General features: G+C 38.5%; 3 protein-coding genes across 6 annotated transcripts; 2 read left to right on the top strand and 1 right to left on the bottom strand.

Annotated features, from left to right (window-relative positions):
• Positions 1–9,061: 9,061 nt before the first annotated feature.
• Positions 9,062–12,232, top strand: avpr1ab (arginine vasopressin receptor 1Ab). The gene is made up of 2 exons (XM_079453983.1): positions 9,062–10,239; positions 10,981–12,232. Exons 1-2 carry the CDS (start codon positions 9,321–9,323, stop codon positions 11,388–11,390), a joined length of 1,329 nt encoding a protein of 442 aa, XP_079310109.1. The 5' UTR covers positions 9,062–9,320; the 3' UTR covers positions 11,391–12,232.
• Positions 12,233–15,330: 3,098 nt separating this feature from the next.
• On the top strand, positions 15,331–20,661 carry hcfc2 (host cell factor C2). Its single transcript, XM_079455405.1, has 15 exons — positions 15,331–15,565; positions 15,767–15,915; positions 16,040–16,200; positions 16,272–16,480; positions 16,600–16,684; positions 16,881–16,987; positions 17,237–17,464; positions 17,553–17,741; positions 17,944–18,014; positions 18,127–18,220; positions 18,453–18,484; positions 18,564–18,704; positions 18,787–18,972; positions 19,047–19,338; positions 19,556–20,661. Exons 1-15 carry the CDS (start codon positions 15,406–15,408, stop codon positions 19,633–19,635), a joined length of 2,184 nt encoding a protein of 727 aa, XP_079311531.1. The 5' UTR covers positions 15,331–15,405; the 3' UTR covers positions 19,636–20,661.
• A 166-nt stretch (positions 20,662–20,827) lies between these two features.
• nfyba (nuclear transcription factor Y, beta a) lies at positions 20,828–23,455 on the bottom strand. 4 transcript variants are annotated; one of them, XM_079454546.1, is made up of 7 exons: positions 23,347–23,455; positions 22,580–22,673; positions 22,327–22,460; positions 22,039–22,236; positions 21,702–21,780; positions 21,441–21,520; positions 20,828–21,288 (listed from the first exon to the last, which is right to left on the bottom strand). In XM_079454546.1, exons 2-7 carry the CDS (start codon positions 22,671–22,673, stop codon positions 21,256–21,258), a joined length of 618 nt encoding a protein of 205 aa, XP_079310672.1. In that variant the 5' UTR covers positions 23,347–23,455; the 3' UTR covers positions 20,828–21,255. The 4 variants fall into 4 exon arrangements, with proteins under 4 accessions (XP_079310672.1, XP_079310673.1, XP_079310674.1 ...); XM_079454547.1 differs by having other exon boundaries at positions 23,060–23,375; XM_079454548.1 differs by having other exon boundaries at positions 23,255–23,370.
• Between the last annotated feature and the right edge of the window lie 507 nt (positions 23,456–23,962).

Raw genomic sequence — 23,962 nt, 5'->3', positions numbered from 1 at the left:
TAACTTACGATTTTCATTTCCTCTATTTTTGGTGCAATGATTTGTTAACTTTGTTAGAATGTTTGGGTTTTTTTGCAGGGCGCTCCTGATACACTGATAAGACAATATACTGTCTCAACCTTAAGGTTAGAAAAATACTCATAATAAAGAGAGGGTTTCATTGCTTGTTATGACTTAAAATGTCATGATAGATTACTTCAGAAGACGTAAACAACGCTGGTCCAAAAGACTTCACTCCAGTTTCAGTTTTTTGCTGCGCGACTGAACATTTACTACAGACTCAAAATATTAAACGCATAAAATTCATTTTATATGTAAGTAAAAAAAGAAGTGCGGCTGGACAAGTGTGATGTACGCCACAACTTTGTCTTTATGTTAAAGAAACAAAGCATTTAACAAAGTTTATTACTGTAGCTCTTAAAACTATTCAACATTAAGACAAAATATTTGGAAACTTTATGGTTGTCAGATGCAGTGTCCATATTTATAAACAATACGGTTACTTTGTCACGAGACCAATGTGACCTTAAGAGGGGCAGACATCATATGGTATAGCCACAAAAAATCACAGATGGACCTTGGACCAGTTTGTTTAAAGTAACTAGAAGATAAAATAAAAAGTTGAGAAACAAATGTATACATTTAATCCACAATCTAAAATTAAAGTCTAAAATCTGAAGCTGCCATCTGGATAAGGAATCACTGCTCTCTCATATTCTGGACTCATATTCAGTCCCAGATTGGTCACAAATAAACACATGGCTTGGTGACAGAAATGTCAAACAACATTTACACACGTTTAAGCCGTCACAGGCATGGTGTGCATGATTAGCAGATTAAAGAGATTTAGACCCTTAGTTTCTGGTTGGTCAGCAATAGAAACTAGTTTAACTCGTCCAAAACACAGTTCGGCAGAGAATTAAAATCAATACATTGCTATCGCTGTTGTCGCAAACCTATAGCCAGATTGTCATAATAAATGATAAAGAGAACACTTATACTGACATCTCTGTTCCTCTTTTACAATCAATCCCTTAAGTATTATTAAAAAGTAGCAGACGGGATGCTTTATATTTTGTTTTGTCAAGGTTTTGTCAAAGTAATGCGCTCTGTAGAGCAGTTTGTCGGTTTAGGGCTACTGTAGAAACAACATGCAAGGGTACCCACGGTGTAGATAGAAATAGCTAATTTTAAGATAGTTAAAACATAACGTTTGATAACGTAAGGTATTAATACACCCCTGAAGACGTAATTATGAATATTATATTGCATTTCTGATAATAGATCCTCCACAAATCACACATTAAACTTTTCAGGTCAAAATAACCTTTTGGCAGCCTATACAGCCAAACATCAACTGCCTTTTTTGATAAGAAATACTTGTGATAAGCATACATATAAAAATGCTCTCGAAACCCACCGCAATTCACAGATTCAAGTACTGTAATCGAAGACAGAAAATTGCAAAAAAAACTCTGGGATGGTTTTGAATGAGGAACTTTGGACAACCAAAAAGCAAGATACAACGTGGAAAAGGCTTTTACCAGGTCTGAACGTACTATTTAGAAAAATGGAAAGCTTATGACTGAAAGAGTCATCGCATTGATTTTTAATTAAACATTCAACCCTGCACTTCTGAAAATCAGTTCCGCTGTGACTAAAAAAATATACATAATCACAATAATCAAACCCGACAACATTCACCATTTATAGTCATTTTGGCTCACAACGACTAAATTGGGTGTCTCTGTGCCATTTCCTGTTTGTTTACAGTGAAAATCCACTGAGCATGAACATGTGATTATCCAAACATTGTTAGGGAAGGAAGAAGTAGAAATACCTGTCATTACAATGATGATGCCAAAAATGATGCAGGTCTATTTGTGTATTCTGTGTCCACTGTAATTTCTCTCAAATAAATCCCTCAATCTGGCTAAATCTCTCAAATCCTATTGAGACATGCACATTTGGAAGGGAAGGGAAGATTTTAACATAAAAAAAGAAGAACAACGGTTATTGGTCTGTTTTTCCCACACGGTTGAATGTAAAATACTGTATGTACGGATGACTTTTAGGAGTCATTTTAGCCTCTGGTCACTAAATGCTTTTATTAGTAAAGAAAAAAGTCACACAATGCCTTGAAGACCAAAGCCATATGGGTTTGAAACAACATAAGGGAGTGGGACAATACATGATGACAGAATTTCCCAATATGGTTTACTAGGCACAAGTTGTTTTCTTTATATATTTTTAACAGTATTTCTTTCATATGAAGTTTGGCGTATTTCTTGCAGTATTTCACAAAACCTTCATGTCAAGCCATGCAAGATTAGGACAACTGATTAAACAGGCTTATAATGAGCTCTACCCTTGAAAAGCGTGAGTTGTAAGTTCAGTCAGGATCAGAACGAGAGGAACTCGACTAATTCCTCTCATCTGGGCTGCTTAAACGAGGACTTGTAAAACTTCAGACCAGAACTTTTGAAAAAACTCTCTCATCTGTTGCAAAGATGCGAAAGCTTCAGGGACCGATTCACAAAACATCTGCGAGTGTTTCGTGCACTGTATTTCAGCACAAAACGCTTCACTTGCACAAATCTTATTCACTTGATACTCACTAAATATTGCCTAGATTTTCATCATTATGAATGAGAAAAAGAAAAACACGGATTAAAACATGTAGGCTAATAAAGGAATTCTCAATTATTCACTTTTCTGTATTTTCATCCATAAATTATTTTTCTCATCTGCTTGTCTGGTAATGAATTCTCCGTAGGGATGTATTAAGATTAATAACAGCTATTGACTCTTTTGCACAAAGCAATTAATATCAACCACGTTTTAAAATATTGTTGCAATATCTATCCCTGCTTCTGTATTTGAAGAATAATGTTTACATTCTGTGGATTGCTGGACAGTTTGAAGGACTTCATAATTAATTTAGATCTACAATTTCTAAAGCGGTCTGCGGCCTGAAAGATGTATTGTGAAATCTTGGTTATCTATTTGTCAGCTCCACGGACACCTCCAGAAGGCAAACACATAGGTAGACGCCAATCTAAAATCAGCAAATGAACAAACACACATTTCCTGCGTTTGTCCTGCCAGCTACTGACGTGAAACAGGCATATTCCTCCAGCACTTGAACTTCATTTGATAGCTCCAAGCATTGATGGGCGTGCGGAGGTCATGTCACGCGTTGAGGGGGATGTTGTGTCTTTTAAAGACCATTAAAGTATGAGAACACTCAAGACACGTGTTTCTCATTTATATTTGGAGATATAATGCGCAGCCACACGTGAAGGATGGAGGTGTATCAAGAGCCCTTTTCTAGACTAGACCTGCTTGTTTGCCTCAAAACATTTTTAAATTGGAAATTATGGTGCAGAAACAGAAAAGACGCATGCATGCATGTGTGCGACCAATTGTAAAACGGTAACATTGTAAACATCATAAAACAAGCTTCGCAGTATTCCTCATCATCTGAGCTTATATTGCACATTTCATAGTATCGGCAATTGAACGTATATGATATCGATCCTGTAAGGCAATCTTATTTCAAACGCTCTTGTAGACCTTAGATTTGTTTTGAAGGGTTAGTTCACCTAAAAAGTTCTGTCATCGTTTAGTCACCCTCTTGTCATATCCAACATGTATGACTTCTTTCTTCTGCAAAACACAAAAAAATATTTTTTTGAAGAATGTTGCTAGCCGATCAACAGCGGTACCCACTCACTTCTACTGTACGGATACAAAGCCGATGGGCACTGCCAAAAGTAAATGGCTAATGCAGGTTTGATATGACAAGAGGGTGAAGAAATGATGAAAGAATTTTTCCCTTATACTCGATGTGCTACACACATGTATATAGCTACATGTTGGTTTTGGAATTCTGCAGGTGTAAAGTTCTGCTATAGATCATGCGTTTTGTTACACATTTCGTTTTCTCCAGCCGTCTGGGAATGCAACAAGAGTAGGCAAGCCAAAGACTACTGGGCTATTTATCACCGTGATTCCCTGAGGTGCAGGTAAACATGCAATGTAATAATGCAGAATCTTAAATAATGTCGGAATGATGTAAATGCCACCAGTATTTACCGGTGGGAAACTTGACATTTAAGCTGCTTTAAGTGCTGAAGGGATGCAACTACCTAATAAAGATGTGATTTGCTTTCAAGTGATTTTAACCAAAGTACAACATAATGGGCAATTATTATGTTATAATTGTTTCTTTTGTAATGTTAAGAAATTGCATACACATGCACACACACATAAAGCCGCAATTCTGTTTCACAACGAACTGGATTGAGTTTGAACTGCCTTAATTCTTTCAAATCGATTGACTTGATCAATAGTCGACATGTTTGAAAAGTAAACCTGTGGGAGATCCTGCTTTTGAGTTTAAAACAGCAGGTCCATTAAGAAAATCCATTATTTTCTACAGCCACAGATCCAAACAAGTCTAAATGAAGGTTCTGAGACGTGTGAATACACTAACAAAAATATTCTCGTACGTCTCTTCGGCTAAATGTCTTCGTCACTCAGCCAAAGTTCTGGTTGATAAGAAATACACATATTCATTTCACTCTTAACAAAAAAATCAACAATTCGTGCAAAACCAAAAGAGATCAAGTTTGTACTGTGTTCTGGTTTCTATTAGTGCCTTTGATCTTAGTTCCCTAGTGGACCACATTGAAATATTAAAGACCATAAAAGGGTTGTAACGTTTAAAAAAGTTCAGCAATCCTGTAACTACTATTCGACCCATGCTGCTGAAGTCTGAAAATGAGAAACAAATAAGAGAAAAGGAAATATGATAGTGGTAATAGAACAGTGGGTCAAACATTTGGATTGTTTTAGTCTCAGAAAATCAGAGATGTTTATTATGATATGATGGTGAGAACAAATGATAACAGACTTTAATAAAAGCAGACGCCACATATAATAACAGATATATCTTAGATTGTCAGAGCTCATATTTTCTTTACTAAAAAAGCGGATGGTAATTTAAACCGCCAAGATCCCCAAAAAGCTAAAAAAAAGTCTAAAAGAATAACAATTTATTCAAGAGTAATTTTAGGCACATCTATGCAACTATTTCGTTTTGATTAACTTAAATAGACAATGTTCTTCTTGGTACTGCTTCTAAACTGAGAGGAGCATTTAATAAGAACACTGCATTTGTATTGAATGTATTTAACCAGGTATTTATTAAATGATCTGCTTTTGAGTTTAAGTCTGTAAAATCTCAGCGTGCGGCGATTCTCATTTAGTGCATATAGTTAAACTGGATTGTTATTGTTAATTTTTGTTTACATAATAATTTTCTTACAGCTCTGCCAGTCTCGTGGTTGCCAATGGTCAGGCATGAGTCAGAGGTCAAACATAAACCTCAGAGGGGAGCCCATAAATACTAGGGTCCCCCACTAGGGTCTCTGTTAAGTCAACCATCATTACATCCATCATATGTTAGTCTTGTTGGGGTGTAATAACACAAAACAGATTGGCATGACAGAAACTAACAAGTTCACATGTGAAACTAGCACAGATAAACAAAGGTTTGGAACGGGAGGAATAATTTTAAAGGACGTTGGAAACAATACTGGATCCCATTGACTTCAATTGTATGGACAGAGAACCACTGAGACATTTCTCAAAATATCTTCTTTTTTTGTTTCACCGTCGAAAGAGTCATTTATAGATTTCAAACAGCATTTTTTCATAAACTAAAAAAGGATATTTTATGTAAATTTGTGGTGCTTTAATTTCACATTGTGCTTTCATTAAATGTGAATTTTTTTCTTTGAAGTAAATGAACCTTTATTTTCTGATAACTATTACTTTAAACTACCCACAAAGTTTTCTTACTGCTTTTTCTCTGTTTCATTCCTATTTTTAATGAGACCAATAATGTTCATCTTCAAACACTTTTAAGAAATGCGCGATATAGAAGTCTCTCTTAACATCTCTCTTTTGAAAGGAATCAGAAGCCACAGGGAAAATAACAGAGACATCCTTCAAAAGTGGCTGTTTGGCCCTGGACTCAATTACCTTACACGCTCCCGTCTCCTTTTCTTGAATAAATGAATGATGGTTAGAGAAACAGTGTTGAACTGCTGATACCTGGCCTCAGATAACACCGAACATCTAATGTTTCTTCATTGAGTTACATCACTAGTATTTTAACTGCCAGCTCTGGCATTTGACAGAAAAAAGCCTATTTTCTGCCATGACTGTTCGCTATGTGCATTTGCTGGAAGCGTGTCTCACTACCGACTGCTTTGACGGTCATCGGCATGATTAAAATTTCAACCTGATTAGATTTCAGATTGGGAAATGTAAAAGGAGAATCTGATGAAAGGAAATCTCATCCTCACGAGCACCAAAGCTAAAGAAATAACAAAAAGATGTGAGCATTATCACTTATGATTATAAAATTATGAAGACAACCCGCTCATGCAAAAATCCTTAGTTGCTTATACATTTTTGATGTTTTGCATTATTGTGCTTCATTTAACACATACAGATTTCTACTAACCAGTAACACACAAACATACCCGTCTGTTCTTCAAACCCACTTATCCTCTAAAGGGTTGTGGAGGGGCGGAGCTTATCTAATAAAAATGTCATCTTGATAGCAAATTTTGACAAATTAATTCAAGAATGATTAATAATGTATCGATCTTAAGACGCCTTCACCCAAATACATTAATCAATGCAGTCCATTATAATGCACAAACTTCATAACCTTAAATTATTATTTACTCCCCCCGCCACATTCAGCTGAGCTTTTGACATAAAAATATTCCCACTTCAGAAAATGCTGAATTTAAATAGCCTGAGGCTCTGTGCATATAAATTAGACATTAAAACTCATTCTTGTTTTTTTACTGACTTTTTTCTATTATGCTCCAGTACAAACTTCTCTCTTTTTCGTTTAAACACACACACACACAAATCACTCTCCCATGGTTTCAATGATGTTTCGTGGAGACACACAACTTAACCCAAGGTAACAAGATTACGAGATGTGTAGGCTGGAGATACAGACGAGACGGAGAACATATGATCTCTACATCTGTTCCTGCCTGTAGATTGCCCTCTTGTTCTCCATTAAAGAGACAAGTTACTTTTTATCTAATGGTCTTTTTGTTCAGCGCTGCCCACAGTCTCCCTCTCCAGTCCTTTATGGGAAAATAATGAACGCCTGCATAGCTTATGGGCTTTCGGAAGAATGAAAGTTTATGATGGAGTCTGCTACAACGATTACTTTGGGTGTTAACTTTTGGGCATCCTACCCCGTAAATATTGTTTAAATGACCAATGCATCCTAGTGCATGCAGTCTAACTGGTGGACCTCAAAGCAGCTTCTGGATTCGACACAACCGTGAACTTTTCAATCTGATGAATGGCTATCGACATAACAATCAGCCAATAAGACTGTAAATGTCACATGAATGAGGCAGGCATGTGTAATGAAGGATAATCAGAGCAAGAAATGAGCATCAGCATTCTAGACGCTCTTTTGAGGAAGCACTTATGGTAGGCCACATCAGTGTAAAATCTGGATAATCGCTTTGTTCCATCAAACACTTAGGACACTTACCTCCAGTCATGTCGTGTGATACAGCAGGATCCCTCCAGCCACTCCAACACTTCAGACATTTACTGAGAAAGCCACTCTAGACCACTCTTGGAATTTGGATTGCTTTGGATCCTAGTCTTCCATCATATTTAGGACCTTTCATCGGTGAAAAGCAGCGTTCTTCAGACAATGAATAGGAAAATGTGCACATTCAGTGTTAATTAAGGCTACATCTTCCAATTCGTTTTAATTCAATAATTATTGTAAAAATTTGTAGTGATGCTTTGACATTGGAAAAAATACTGAATTCACAAATTTACATGTGCTATGGGTAATGGCTAGGCTGAGTGTTCCTGGAGCTTTTCTAACATAAATGACATCGTAACTGCCGGATAATCTCGCCTTTTTATATCCGGTGAAAAGATGGTGATGATAACAACCTTTAAAAGAACAAACATGAAATGCAAATGAAGTTATAACCCTATTGATTTCTTGGCTACAAAATCATAGCATGCATGTGAGTCTTTATAGTTACTCTCTCTCTCTCTCTATCTCTCTCTCTCAAACCAAAAAAAATGGGATGTGTAATTAAAATCCTTATCACCACAAGCTTATATTACACAGTCATGTTTAAACAGTGTCTGATTAATGCCAAGAGCTGAGAGCTTTTTCTCTGTGAGCGTAACAGAGCCATGCACTTGCAGTACGCATACTGTGCACAGTATGTGACATTTCTGTATACATGAAATACTTGAATGACTTACTGCATTTGTCAAAACATGCCTTAAATAACTAGACCACTGAGAGGAATGCAATATCCCACAATGCAAATGCCCTTTCGTTTCCATAATACTTGGCATGGGTTCAACATAAAGTAAGTGCCTTAAGTTCAATACTAAACAACCTGGTGTACAAGTTTAAGATGAAATATTTAATTATATTGTTAATTTAGATGCTGCACATTGCGCATCACTAGAATATGACTGTTTTGAACAAACAACTTATGAAAAGAGATTTTTTTTAATATAGGCCCAAAAAACTTCTTAGTCCCTCTTTCTCCTCCTATTTGCATATGGCCGTGCTTTTAATATAACACAGTATAATAACCGATTAATATCTATTTCACATCACAAGTGTTTTATCATTGAGTGTATTAGATCACTTTCTCTTTACAGATGCACAACTGTTGCTGTTACCCACTTTTTGAGCATCCTTAAGAATGGCCAAAGGATATATTTATTAAAAGAAACTTAAGTTATGTTTCCATGGGGAATTTGTTCTTAAAGACATTGGGCTTTTTTAATATAAACATTGCAATGATTTGATAAAGCTATTTTATAAATTGACCGAATATTCAACGTATCAACGCATGATTTGCGTGCGCGCAGAAAGCTTTAGATTTTTGTGTCATGGGCGTGCACACGAGCAGAAAAAATCAGGGGCGGCCCATAAGTTCCAACCCCTGCAACTGGAGTTGGATTTAGGGAATGCAACACTTGTCAGGCAACCTTCAAGTTGTGGTCTTCGCTCATCTCCTCAGCAGCCATACGTTGAGTATGATCTGTCTTTCGGATTCTTAAGAAGCCTACGCGTCGGGTGTTGTCCACTGTGAACGCGCTCCTGTTCGCTGTCAAAGACGCAGAAAACTGCAGGGATCCCACTTCTGTTGCCATTACGCTTGAGTGTCTCCGTGCGCGATGAAGCCCAGAGAAGTGCGCGCCTCTCCACGTACCTGATGCTCCGGAACGGAGAGAACGCGCGCAATTTTACGCACGAGAACCAGACCATGTTTCCAGACCCGACCATGGCGAACCAAAGCAACGACGTCGACCCGTTCGGTCGGAACGAAGAGGTGGCCAAAATAGAGATAACGGTTTTGAGCGTAACCCTACTCGTAGCCGTGATCGGGAACATGGGCGTGCTGCTGGCGATGCGCAACACCAAGAAAAAGAGCTCGCGCATGCACCTGTTTATCAAGCACCTGAGTCTTGCGGATCTGGTCGTGGCTTTCTTTCAGGTCCTCCCGCAGCTGTGCTGGGAGATCACCTTTCGATTCTACGGACCTGACTTCCTTTGCCGGATTGTGAAGCATCTCCAAGTCCTAGGGATGTTCGCGTCCACCTATATGATGGTGATGATGACTCTGGATCGATACATCGCCATATGTCACCCGCTGAAGACCCTTCAGCAGCCCACCAAGCGCGCATACGTCATGATCGGGTCCACTTGGCTGTGCAGCCTGTTGCTCAGCACACCTCAATACTTTATCTTTTCCTTGAGCGAGATCCAGAACGGCTCGGATGTTTACGACTGCTGGGGACACTTCATAGAGCCGTGGGGCATACGTGCCTACATCACATGGATCACCGTGGGCATATTTCTCATCCCTGTCATCGTTCTCATGATCTGCTACGGGTTCATATGCCAAACTATTTGGAAGAACATAAAGTGCAAGACTAAAAGAGCAACGCCGTACAACACGAAAAAGGGGATGATTGGAAAAGCGTCTGTCAGTAGTGTCACAATCATCTCAAGAGCCAAACTGAGAACGGTCAAGATGACGTTCGTGATTGTTTTGGCGTATATCGTTTGCTGGGCGCCCTTCTTCATCGTCCAGATGTGGTCAGTCTGGGATGTAAACTTCTCATGGGATGGTAATGCACACGAAGATCTTGTGCTTTTCTTTTGTTCAATGTAAATAAACTGTATTAAAATGGTCATGGCACAGCACAAAGTACTACAAATATAAATCTGTGTCAAAAAAGCAATGCGAGTGAATTTTCTATTATCTTTTAATATGGAAATGCATTCGATGGCTTAATAATTAGTCAAAATTATCTATGAATTATAAACATAAAGGTCAGAACTCTGAAAAGGAATAATGTTACTGCCCTGTTATCTTTCAATCTTTATTAAACCACAATACAGCTAAACCTTCTTTAAACATTGGTGCGTAAATCGAGCGCACCAAATGCTGTTTAAAAAATGTGTAGGCTTTTGAAGAGCATTAAAATGCAACAATCACCTAATCGAATCGATTCAAACATCAGATATTGTGAATGATAAGAAAACGAGGACTTAGGGTGCGAGTAGACTTTATGTCGCCAGACGCGATATGTGAATTATATGTGAATTACGCATGAAGAGATGCGCTCATCCATTAAAAACTACATATTGTGACACTATTTAAAAATCAATTGTGTCCCTTGCCTATCTGACCAAGCCAAGGAAAATCCATCTTGATACTTAATTGTCAAAACTATCATCACGAAAATATCTAATGTTTTTATCCGATTGAAAACAGTACTCATGTACACTATACTCAGGCACACCGTGCTGATCGTTTGTGTAACCTCTTCAGGCTTTAAACCTGTAACCTTTCTTATTTCTTTAAGATTCTGAAAACGCTGCTGTGACCCTCTCAGCTTTGTTGGCGAGTCTCAACAGCTGCTGTAACCCTTGGATCTACATGCTCTTTAGCGGCCACCTCCTCCGCGACATTTTAAGTTGTTTCCCCTGCTGTAACAGACCCCGAAACTCGCTCCGAAAAGAGGATTCAGACAGCAGCATAAGAAAAAACACATTTCTGGCCAAGTTAGCAACTGCCCGGAGAGCAAAGGATGGCTTTGATTCTTTCAGGGAGCCTTGCAACTCCCGAACGTCCAGTCAGTCTACAGGACCAGACTATTCTTGCAAATCAAGTCAATGTGTTTCCTTTGATTGCTCTTGTAAATCAAATCAGTGCATGTTTATTGAGTCCTCGGAGCCACGTGTGGTGGGACCAGATAAAGAGACAATAAATTAAACTTGATGTAATATGTTTTGAATGGCTATGTCCTATGTGTACTGCTCAGCAACATTATGTGGTCTGATAAGATTCTGCTTTTTACATCATTACATCACTGATGGAAGAGCCTGTCTCATATGAATGACAGCTGCATATAGAGCGAGAACACAGGAATGGATTAATGACTGCCTTCAACGGATGCCCTGTGAACTAATGCTTTAACTTAATAAATATAACTTGTTCATTAATATAAATGATACATTTACCATACAGCACATTATTTTGTGATGCACTTTTTTCTTATGGCTAAAGTCTGTGACTTTGATTTTGCTTATTGCTATGCTTTCTATGTGTCCTATGTTGGTGGGAAATTATGCTTCCTTCCTTAGGCAGAAGTGTTATATCTGTTTACATCTTGTGGCTCAGTGGTTAGAGCATGATGCCAGCAACGCCGAGATCATAGGTTCGATCCCAGGGGGATTGCACATACTTAAAAAATGTATTGTACAATGCAATGTAGGTCGCTCTGGATAAAAGCGTCAGCCATGTAAATGTAAAGAGTGAATTGTGTGTGTCTGTACTTATTGTTAGTATCGTTTGGGGCCATAAAATTCGCAAAAGTAAACTACATTGGTGGTGGAGGTAGTGTCTTCTGCATTCGCCTTGCGTGCATTCGCATTTATCCGCCAGTACGCCCCTGGATGTGTGGTTCTCTCTAATGTTTAGATATATAATATAATTTACATGTATAACTGACTTTATAAATATCTTTCTTGTGTTAAAAATAATGTAAAGCCAATAAATATCATGTAAATATAGATGTTATGTATACATATCAACAAAAAATAAAACATGGCAGTAAAAAGTACCGGTCTATGCTCGTGTGTATGATTTCACAGACGTGTCCATTTAGGTCACCATTGAAAACCAAACCTGCAGGCACAATGAAATGAATGTCTTAATTGTAAATTGCTCACTTAATAGAATCATCATGTCTTTCATCCTAAAATGATCTATCCAATCCACTGCATGTATCATAAAAAATAAAACAACACAAAATTCATGGACAAATCCTCTTCATTATTAAGAACGACAATGAGATCAGGGTGGCAAGGTAAAGCTTAAAATGACTTAGTCCAACCAGTAGGAGGGATTTTCCACATCCAGTGACGAGTATGTATGAATTGTATTGCAATACATTACATCAAAAAGCCAACTAACAAACCACATTGCATCTGATACAGCAATGGTTTCATATTTTGTTCTAAGGCAAATGCATTCAGTTGTGATTACGTGTGTGCGTGAGAGAGAGAGAGAGAGACAGAGAAATGTGATTTAACCTTATGCATGTTAAGCGGGATACTCAAGGCAGTTCCAATCTCAGTAAGCGTTTCAACTATTTTTTACCCCTGAGGAAGCTTGAAAATCTCTCCACGTCTCTCCCCTTATCTGCCTAAAATGAGAGCCGACCCCAAAGGCCCCAGTGTCCCAATCCGAGTCTTATCAACAAGCAAATTCTGGCTAAGCTGGGATATGAAGAACCCCGTCACGTAATGCCGGTTTGATCTCAGGTCCCGAACACCGCTGCCAAGCAATCACTGTTTTATTATAGGATTGTAACCCAATTGACAGGTAATATCGGGCTCATCTGTCAAGCTAAATGTTGCAGACAGGTAAAGCCTGTCTTGCCACTGAGTCAAACAGTAAGGGTTCTTGGGCTTTTTTAAAGCAGAAAATCTAATAATGTTAAGGGCCATGTGGAATTTAACAGACTTAAACATTAAAGGGATGGCAGGAAGGTTCTAATAAAACAGGTCAACAGCACACACACACAAACTCATAAAAATGCTAATATGTACACAACACTGATGTAATGTATATAATTAGGAAGTGTCACCCTGTCCTCATGAGTCATAAAAAATGAGATCTACCAGGTCTACTGCAATACAAATGCTTGTAAAACAACAGGTTGTAAAAGAACTTTACCAACAAAAAACAGATATGCATTCATTGTTGTTTGTAGCTCGGCTCAACTTTACACAATATGCTAAATTGTTTTACAAGGTTGACAGGAAGGAACCAGCATTGTTTGAAACAGGACGTTTTTCGTGGGGTTAATGGGGGAAATATTTTTGAAAATGGAAACACTTTCATCAAGCAATGTCAAAATAATGAAAACAATGTAATGTATCCGCTACACTTCCTGTGTCTCCATCACCTAACATATGTCTCTCTCACAATGTCTCACGTCTTTCTCTTCATCTTTTCTGTTTTCACCTTTTGCTTCAATCTCATCACAACACTTTGATTTGGAGAGCCCATTTAATCCGGTTTTCTCACACTCCTGAACTCAAAGTCGTTCTCTAAAATACCTCTTTTTCATCTATCGTCCCTGGCTCCATTCGTTCTCTCTCCAGCAACCCCCTGCACAACATCATTGTTTTTTCCCTCTTTGTATTCAACTGATCTCCCCTTGTTTATTTTTCCACAGCCGCTCGGCTATCCTCACCTCAGCACTTTCTGTGTTTATCTGGAGTCTTCCTCCCCTTCTTCTGCCTCGGATGGTAGCTACACTCTAATGAAGCCGAAAAAAGGCTCTTCTCAGACATCATGCTTCAAACAGGAACCATTTAATGTGAGATTTTTATACCTTTTGTTCAACTTAAAGGTTCTGTGTATGTTAAAGGTTCTTTACAGAACCAAATAGCCTGACAAAAAAACCTTCAATGCCACATTTCTTCTGTAACAGTTTCAAACAAAGTTTATACCTTTTGACCCTTGTGTCTGTTTTGTGTCATTGGTTTATGGAAGCTCGGCTTTCCTTGTTAATTTGTACTTTGTATTTTTCCTTCAAGTAAAGATTATATTTTTGGAAAGAAACACAGGCATCCTGGCTCATTGCTCTTCAGCTTTTGGGTTCAACTTTTGGGGAGTTAGCTCAGTGGTAAACACCTTGCACTTGAGCACTGCAGACCCGGATTCAATCCCCGCCACGTTGCACTTGGGTATCCATGAAAATTATCTTTTAAATCTAAAACAACTTTTTATGATTGACAAAAAGTATTTTTGTATCTCTTGAGACGTTTCAATACTGATTCAACAAAACAAAACCGTTGGAGACAAGTGTTTGTTGTGTTTGTGTTGGGATAGAACTCAGACGAAGCCAATATGATGGGACCTTTAACTGGGAGTAAATAGATCACGCAGGTCATATTCCCTCCTCATATATTCCTCAGGCAAGGTCTACTGGTTTCATTAAAGAATATATTGTATTTTGAGAGTGAGTCTAAATTTCTAAATAGGTTTCTAAAACCACTTTGCTCCAGATGATGTGTGGTGGTTGTGGTATATTTATAAAAGTCCTCTGAAAATCCAAAGTGACTTGCGTTGACCCCTATGCTTCACAAACGTAATTACAACTTCTAAACACTACCAAGATTGGACACATTTGACTAATTTTATGATTCTCGTGCTTATAAAAACATCGGGTTTACTCACAAATCTTTTAAGCAACCGGGATTATCTGTATAAACGTGGATTGTGAAAAGCGCTTCACAAATAAAAATGACATTTTTATTCGACATAAAAACATTACTATTTTATTACTATTTTCTATCGCTTGGTCTTTGTTTTTTCAAAAAACAAATATGCAAATAAACATATTTACGTTAAAAAATATATAACGGATATATCTGGAACTGATAAAAAATAATAATGTATATAAATTGTTTTTTACTTTTTAACAAAAAACGAATAACAAGAGTTATTCTTGAGAGTGTATTACATTATTATTATTTTTTTTACATGTAAATATTTTACAACTGCGTTTAAAAAAACAAATAGGCGGTGCTTGGGAACACAAATGATTCGGATAGGTCAAGACAGCAGCCCTTTATGATCACGTGACACGAGTATGGCCAATAGTAAGCCGTTCCTACCCCCGGGGCAGCGTTGCTAACTGCAATCATGGTACGTCTATCTCTATTCTGTAATGCAGTTAAACTTTTATGAAGAAAAACACAAATAACCCATTATGGCGAATAAAGGCCCTTTGTGGAAACGGGTGAAGTCTTACGCTGGACCGGTTCCCCGCGCAAGGCACGGTCATCGGGCAGTAGCCGTCCGGGAGCTGCTGATTGTGTTTGGTGGTGGAAACGAGGGAATAGCGATCAACCTACACGTTTATAACACCGGTAGGACACCGGAAATCAGTCCCATCAATAACACACAGTACAAAACAATTCATGCTTAAAGTTAAACGATCTGTGTATCCGTTGCTGCATTAAACCACGAAATAACGTTACATTGGTGCAGTATATTGCACGGACATATCGAACAATGGGTTTATGTATTCTTGCAGAGAAATGATTTTTTTGCCCATTTTTTCATTTCAGTGACCAGGCAGTGGTTCCTACCAGCGGTTCGAGGTGATATCCCACCTGGCTGTGCTGCCCATGGCTTTGCCTGTGAGGGAACACGAATCTTGGTGTTTGGGGGCATGGTTGAATTTGGCCAATATACAAACAGTCTTTATGAATTGCAGGTGAAAGTTGTTGTCTCTTTGCTATCCTCAAGGACTTGCCGTTTTTAAACGTGATCAGAAATGTTTATAGTATCAATAAAAATGTGGTGTAGTGCTTATGGATGACCCAGTATTCCTCTGGCAGGCCAGTCGTTGGCTGTGGAAGAAACTGAAGCCCCGCCCACCGAAGAATGCCGATCACCCATGTCCGCGGATTGGTCACAGCTTCACTCTCCATGCCAACAAGTGCTACCTTTTAGGTGGAATGGCCAATGACAGCGAAGACCCGAATGGAAACGTACCACGGTAAACATTATATATTTAAAGCAATTGTATTCTCAAAAGCACATGCTCACGCAAAAACGTACATTTTGCAGGTACCTGGATGACTTTTATGAACTAGAGCTACAGGCCCAATCCGGGGTGAAAGGCTGGAACATTCCAGAAACCAAAGGCGGAGGACCATCAGCCAGAGAATCCCACAGTTCTGTGGTGTACACTGGCAAGGGTGGCAGCTCCCCAAAGCTCTACGTTTTTGGGGGCATGTGTGGGCACAGATTGAATGACATGTGGCAGCTAGACCTTGGTAAGTCCGATTCTTTTCAGGAAAAACCTTAAGCTGCATGTCCTGTTGTATCTGTCTATATAGTTGTCATTTGGCCCAGTTGTTCTTTTCTTAAAAGCATATGTTTTTCTCTGTTTTAGAAACTATGACCTGGACATTACCTCCAACCAGAGGGGAACTACCATTACCCAGAAGTCTGCACACCTCCAATGTGATTGGAAACAAGTAATGACGCAACTTTGTTTTTTCTTTCACTAAGCCTATAGTCATCTCCCTCACCGGTGTGTACGTTTCAGTGATTGTTCTTCATTTCTTTCAATGGTCAATGTAATATTTTGATAAGTGAACAGTGTCCATTTATTTTACCTTTGTGTTCTCCCACATCAGTTTTCCTTATCATTGTCCTCTTTCTTTGTTGTAGGTTATACGTGTTTGGAGGCTGGGTTCCTGTTGGAGATGCAGAGGACCTGCTCTCTACCGATGGAGTCAAATGGGTCTGCACCAACTCTCTTTCCATTCTAAACCTTGGTACGACTCGTCATACTTTCTTCCTGTTACCTAAGAAAACAAAAAATAACAGACATACATTATTTTTCATTTTTTATACGTAGGCGAAACTTTTGCCTAAAAAATGACTCTAATCATAAGAAATCCAGGCAAGGGGCTAATATTTTAACTTTTGTACTAGTACGGCTAACAAAACTAATTCGCTCTATTAATATTGTCAGAAGCTCAAAACGAATAATGTCTTCTTTTGTGACGTTTTGCTTACTGTAGAAACGCTGACTTGGCACAACCTGACTCGGGAAGAACATCAGAATGGGTCAGAAACAGCTGCAAAGTCGGTGGATGCGGGAGAGGGCAGTGTGCATTGCCCGAAAGCTCGAGCTGGCCACTGTGCGGCAGCTGTTGCCACTCGTCTATACATCTGGAGCGGACGAGATGGATACAGAAAGTGCAATAACTACCAGATCTGCTGCAATGATCTGTGGTACCTGGAGACAGGTGAGAGATGCAAACAACAAAGGTGGAAGGAGATTGCTGATAATTATATCTGTTTGGTGTGTTGATGTACTGTTTTGTGTGTGTATAGAGAAGCCTTCCACTCCTGGTGCTGTGTTCCTTGTAAAGTCTACAATCAAAATGCTGCATGTTGCCTGGCGCCCTCTGCCTGCAGCCGAATGTTATTTGCTTCAAGTGCAGCCCATCACTTCTCCCAGTTCCCCATCCAAATCGACTTCTATACCAGACCCAGGAGATGGAAAAGACCCTGTACAGAAAGGTGTGTATTACACAATAAGCAAAGCTAGCTTATCACTATAAATGCCTTTTAATGTTGATAACAGATATTCAGACACTTAATACAAACACATTTTTTGTTAATGAAAAATCTAGATAAATGAAAAAAGAAAGGTAATATGCATTAGAGGTTTTTTATCTAATTAAATAATGAATACTCACTTCATTGTCAATCATCTTTCCAGACTCCCACCCACTTAAAAACACTGTAGGTGGAGATGCCAAAGGTGCAGGAGAGAGAGACTCTTCATTACAGGTGGGTTTTCTGCATACTTTAGTGAAATCAAAATATGTTTAGAACAAGTAACATCTGCCCTTGCTTAGAAAAGCTAAGCAATCATATGTCCCGCTTTTCAATAACATTTCAGGAAAGCCTTTTGAAGGCGAAAGAGACCGGTAAGGACATCCGACCCACAGGAGATTCAGACCCTACGTCTGATGTAATGCCTACAACACATTCTGGTATATGAATGTTTTCTTCTCTTGTATTCTTTCCCTTTGTCTATCATCATGCCATGTTTTCTTTTATACTAGCATCAGTCAAATAGGTTTCATAATTATTCACGCGCACGCTAAAAAATAAAAAAGCAACTGATGAGAATAAGGGCAGTTTTATAATGTTCGCTCTGGTCTGTTGGGATTGTTGATCTCATGATTAAAAAAACATCTCTCTTGCTGTTTTTTTAATTCACAGAACGAGACACCTTGCCCGCCCCATCACAACACGTAAGGACTAATATTATTTTCTGTGCTTGTCTACCCTGTAACACTCCGTAAAACACATTTTCTTTCTGTCCCCTTACAGCCTGAAAATACAGAGTACTCTGTGTGGTTTGACGTGGGAGTGTTTAAAACACTGTTTTGTGAGGTTACACACTACTTCCTGCCTTCTGAGGATGGTGACCTGGCATCCATCCTGTCCGATCAAAACCTAGCTGACAGTAAGGTCCGTCCACAATTGCATTCTTCTATTAAAACAACAGAATATGTGTGTTGGTCAATAGCTTACCTGTGTTCCCGTCTTATAGTGGAGGCTGCCTGGTCCTCATAGTTTTACAGGGCGGGAGAAGCGGGAATTGGCCTCGGGAGTAACATACAGACTCCGGGTTGCTGGACTGAACAGCTGTGGTTTGGGTGACTTCAGTCCAGTCAGTGAGTTTAAGACCTGCCAACCTGGATTTCCCGGAGCGCCGTCTGCTGTCAAAATCACCAAGGTATAACTGTTCCATTTGATTACAAAACATTTCTTAAAAAGGCCTTTTTACACTTTGCCTGAATTCTCTCTTAGGATACTGACTCTGTCCATATCACCTGGGAGCCTCCCACCTCTCTGTCTGGGAAAATCCTGGAGTATTCCATGTACTTAGCTGTGAGGAAGAGTAAAGGGAACAATACAGAGAGAACCGGTGAGCTGGCCTTCATCCGAATCTATCGCGGTACTAAGACATCGTGCACAGTAAGCGAAGCCCAGTTGAACAATGCACACATCGATTGTTCGGCACGTCCCGCTATAGTCTTCCGCATCGCTGCTAAAAACGAGCAGGGATACGGTCCGGCAACTCAGATCCGCTGGCTGCAAGGTATGCATGCATTTCATTTGGTCTGTAATTATCCTCACCTGCCAATTTCCAATTGATTCAAGTTTTAAATATTTCAGTAAGTCACATTCACTGGTATAAACGCCCGACATACATTTTTTGTGACATGTCCTCGGGAATGTATTGTATATTACCATGCAATGTAATATAAAACACTACATGCAATACAATCCTAACAGCTAAATGTTTCATCCTTCAGACACGAGTAAAATCAAATCCTCAGTGACGCAGCCAGACTCCGGTTCCACATTGGCTGAGCCTGATACCACCTGCAAGTGAACTCTGACTCACAGTGAAAACTTCAGCATCTTATTGCACTCTCCAAAACCTTAAATGACTGAACCGGATCTTACCTCAAGGTCCACTTTGCTCGTACTGTCTTTGTATCATAAATGGACCATCACTGTAAAATGTACATTTATACTTATTTTTATATCAAGAGTCACTGTTGTACATATTTTATTTTTTGCAAGTTGTGATGATCGCATGTGACAGGCGTCATTGAATTTTTGAAATCCCAAATCTGGTTTCGGAGAGCAAAATCCCTTCTTATAATGCACATTAGAGATTGCTTTAAATACACAGATTTACTTTTAGGAACTGCTTAGGCTGTAGTTTAATCACAAACATCCCCAGTGTTGCCTTCTTATATATAAATATATTTATATAAGTCCACTTAGAACTCCTGACACAGAAAATATTCTTCCTGTGCCTATTTTTTATGTTATGTGCCTACATAATAACAATGCATTTTAAATTAGAAATGTTTTATAGGATTAGTTGTAAAATTTGCATAACACTACTATTCCATCAGTATAATCCATCTAAGTGAGGCTTTTTTCAAATGCATCTATATAGTCGATTATATTTTAAATTTAAAAAATACCTATAGTACTTTTAGTAACCTGTTTAACATTGAAACCATCCGTATAAGCAGAATAACAAATAACACACTAAGAGGCAACAACATAAACAAACGGTTTGTTACACAAACGTCTGGTAGACCTTTCGCAAAGAAACAATAACTTAATCTAATAAAAATGCAATAACATATTCATATAAATTCATTAGAAAATAAATTGTTACATTATAACCAAACAGACTAGAAGTTAACTTTGAGCCAGGCTTGTACATACGCTGAAACAGTATTTAGGCATTTGTTAACGTTTTTAGGGCTGAATTTGTTCCCTAGGTGTTATATTTGCCATTTTTAATGAACCATTCAGTTTATACCGACGGTTTGGATTTGTTAAATTTTTTGTTTGTTTCAGTGTTTTGCTAATAAAGTATTCAGCATCCATTTTCCATGATGATTTTTGTCTATTAGGCTAAAACCTACTTAAAATGCAAGAATTGCAATAATGTTTTATTACATTATTTATTACATTTATATAAAAACGTTTTTTTTTCCAAATAAGTAAACATGCAACTAGATCTACTGAAGTGTTTTAAAAATCCGCCAATCTGGAACAACATTCAAACATTTTTATTTAGAAAAAACAGCATTACAATAATTCACACGAGGTTCATTGAGACCTCCTTCAAACAGACATCAAATGAGAATTCCCTTAGCTGTCAAAGATCTGTCCATCATGTTTTCCCACTGCCCCTTCCCAAACTCAATAACATGTTATATACAAGGAACAAATAATGACTCATAATTTAGCGTGGCCTGCCCCAAATGACCTCCAGCAAGCTTACGGAAACAAATTGGCCTGAATATAATACTGAATGAATTAAAAAGACATCAATTGAGTGAATGACAAATCAGCAACAGGCACAATTTTCCCTGCTGTGATAACCAGGCATCTCTTGGTCTTCCTGCACTGACCTGCAACTTTGTAAGAGATTTGTTTGTCACTGGACAGACCAATGGACAAGGTCCACTCCTTTCTAAAGTCATGAGAATTGTATCTGCTGAACACCAGGGATCTAGAGCAGGAGAGAAAGAAATGTTTTGTTTAATAACAGCATAACTTAGACTTATTCACCAAGTAATTACAAAAAAAGTATGATTTGGAGCAGTCAAGATTTATAGTATTCATTCAGATCTGCAGGACAGCATTGTTTATGTAAATTCTTACCTGCTGGTATGAGGTGGTGTAAACCATCACATTCTGCTGCTGGCCATCTGCAGTGATCAGTCCTGCAGGAAGTTGACCGGCTAGAAGTCAAAATGTATAACAACACTTAACATGACGGTCACGCTCTAAAGCCTAATAACTGTATGATCTATACTTTGTTGACAACACTAGGTTTATCCTTTGAAACCCTTTGCTGTATTGCTTATAGGTCTGATTTTCTCAAGAGATATATAGTTTATATATGAATGAGTTTGCACTTACTAAAAGTCTCATCAGTGAGTTCTTCTCCAAGGCCCTCGTTGACGGTTACAGGAGCGATGCCTTTCTCACCCTTCATTGCCTTGAAAACATATGCATGTAACTTTACTACTAAAATAGACTGATATTCATGAGGTTCGTGGTATGGGGATATGTTGTTTTCTAAACATGATTTCATGGATGCGGCCAATGTTTTCTCCAAAAGGAATTTTCATTTACAGAAAACTACAATATTCTCATAACTTTAAGTGGTCGCTTAACAAGATACATCTGGACATTTAAAAAAAGATCAGAGTGATTTTGATATGCCTGGAGAATGGTGGAGAAAAGTAAACCTTACCTCTCTGAACTGCTGTAGGTAGACTTTAAGGGGCTCCACGTACATATCAAACCCCAGCGTGGACATTGCAAACAGAATGTCCTCTCCGTTTATTGTCTTGCGTTTCTCTTGATGGCATCTCTCACTCGCTTCGGACGTGATGAAGCTGATAAACTCACTCACGCACTCCTGCACACATTCCTTTGCATCTTTTGCAATCTGTGATAACAATAAACATTATGCAATATGTGAAAACAATAACAACCATGTGATTTAGTCAAAAGATGCACGATGAAAACACAAAAGTACCTTTCCAGTCTGCGGGATGGCGTTCTTCATGATGCGGGCCACATTGGCAATAGGAAGGTAAATATCTTGCTCTCTAAAGTTATCTTTGCTGCCATTTCCATCTTCGTGGTCATTAAAACTTTCATCCCCATCATCTTTAAATGAAGGAAACATTTGAGTGCGATACAGTAGCTGCATACATTTTTACACTTGCTTCCTATCATTTCTTATTCATTTAAAACACGTGTGATCAATGAAAACCTCATGTCCTTACCATCCTGGGCCTGTAAGACATATGTCCCTCCAGTCATAAACTCTCCTGTTATTCCTAACTGAGTGGCGTCAGTGGTGCTGCCGTCTCCTTCCATCTGAGAACACAAGTTAACCATGACATTTATAAAACTAATTCACATATATATTGTAACGTGCTCCTTACCGTGGATTAATAATGACAGAAATTATTCTTGTAAATAACTCCATTATCAAATATCCTGTATCTCTCGCTGAATACTTTTAAACTACATAGCAGGTCAAATGTCTTAAAACTATATGTAAAAACCAATTACGTTATATACACATATATGGGTGTGTAACTGCTATAAATAATATCATAAAGGTTTATGTAAATCTCCATGAACACCATCTCTTTGTTGTGATGGTCAGTTAGCAGGTTAGCATTACACTAGCTCATGCTAACCAACGTCAGACATTTAACAGCGGAAGTAGCTCGTTTTGGACTCATTAAAATACTCACTTAACAAATGTAAATAGTCACAAAGACTTTTTCATTTTGCACATGATCTTGCTCTTTCTTAAATGTGGGAAATGCGCCTTTAGGGCCTCGCCTGTGTGTAGCCTCCATGTTTTCCCCCACAAAACATTACTCATCCTCAAATATAAATCTTTTAACATTCTCCGCATTCACAGGTTCCTTCAGGCCAGTACACACCGAAACACATGCCCGGTAACGATCATTTCTTCCCGTTAAACCCAAAATTAACCGCTGAAGAGAATCATTTGACCGAAGCCTCGAATACGAACCTGAGTGGTGCTCGCGCTGCGACTTGATTGGACGGAAACGTGGCCGCGCCAGAGAGTTTGTGCCCGCGCGTCTGCAGACGTGCCCGTTGAACGCCAGAGGGCGCGCGTTATTTCCTGTAACATCATCTCATTACGTCACTTATGGATAGATAAGTTTGTTTGTTTGTTTGTTTTTCTTTAAACAATTGTTCGTTTTGTTGTGAAACTGTTGTTGAAGCACGAATAAAGGCGAAAATTAAATGTTTTAAATTAACTTATATCTTCACACGCGGTTTATGAACTAGATGCATATTGAACAAACCTAAATGTTATACAATTGTGTGTTTATTTCTGTCTACCTTTTTTTAAGGGTGCATCTTTCTGAATGTTCCTATTAAAGCTTAATCATTATTACAGGCTTCATATCTCAGGAGAAGATTGCTGGTACTAGATTTTTTATAAGATTGTTTTCCATTTTCATGTGTGCCTACTTAGTTTTGAAGGGATGAATACCTATATGTTCTAAACGCAGGAACGTATTGTAGGTTAGCTTCATTGAGTTATTTAGTCACTTTTGAGTGCCTCGTTCAAAGGTCTGCAATCCTGTTCCTGAAAGGTCACCATTCTGAAGAGTTTA

Source organism: Barbatula barbatula (assembly GCF_947034865.1).
Source record: "Barbatula barbatula genome assembly, chromosome: 4".
NCBI classification, from domain to species: domain Eukaryota; kingdom Metazoa; phylum Chordata; class Actinopteri; order Cypriniformes; family Nemacheilidae; genus Barbatula; species Barbatula barbatula.
Note: the sequence above shows the minus strand (reverse complement) of the source record. Positions and strands in the feature narration are given on the sequence as shown.

What these genes read in the sequence shown, in the direction of transcription:
- hcfc2 (XM_079455405.1), top strand. Translation starts at nt 15,406, where the DNA reads ATGGCGAATAAAGGCCCTTTGTGGAAACGGGTGAAGTCTTACGCTGGA. An exon ending in ACAGTCTTTATGAATTGCAG is followed by an intron (nt 15,916 to 16,039) that starts GTGAAAGTTGTT and finishes TTCCTCTGGCAG; the next exon opens with GCCAGTCGTTGGCTGTGGAA. An exon ending in AGAGAGACTCTTCATTACAG is followed by an intron (nt 18,015 to 18,126) that starts GTGGGTTTTCTG and finishes ATAACATTTCAG; the next exon opens with GAAAGCCTTTTGAAGGCGAA.
- avpr1ab (XM_079453983.1), top strand. Translation starts at nt 9,321, where the DNA reads ATGCTCCGGAACGGAGAGAACGCGCGCAATTTTACGCACGAGAACCAG. An exon ending in TGTAAACTTCTCATGGGATG is followed by an intron (nt 10,240 to 10,980) that starts GTAATGCACACG and finishes TATTTCTTTAAG; the next exon opens with ATTCTGAAAACGCTGCTGTG.
- nfyba (XM_079454545.1), bottom strand. Translation starts at nt 22,694, where the DNA reads ATGGTTAACTTGTGTTCTCAGATGGAAGGAGACGGCAGCACCACTGAC. An exon ending in TGTCTTACAGGCCCAGGATG is followed by an intron (nt 22,461 to 22,579) that starts GTAAGGACATGA and finishes CTTCATTTAAAG; the next exon opens with ATGATGGGGATGAAAGTTTT. An exon ending in ACACCACCTCATACCAGCAG is followed by an intron (nt 21,289 to 21,440) that starts GTAAGAATTTAC and finishes CTCCTGCTCTAG; the next exon opens with ATCCCTGGTGTTCAGCAGAT.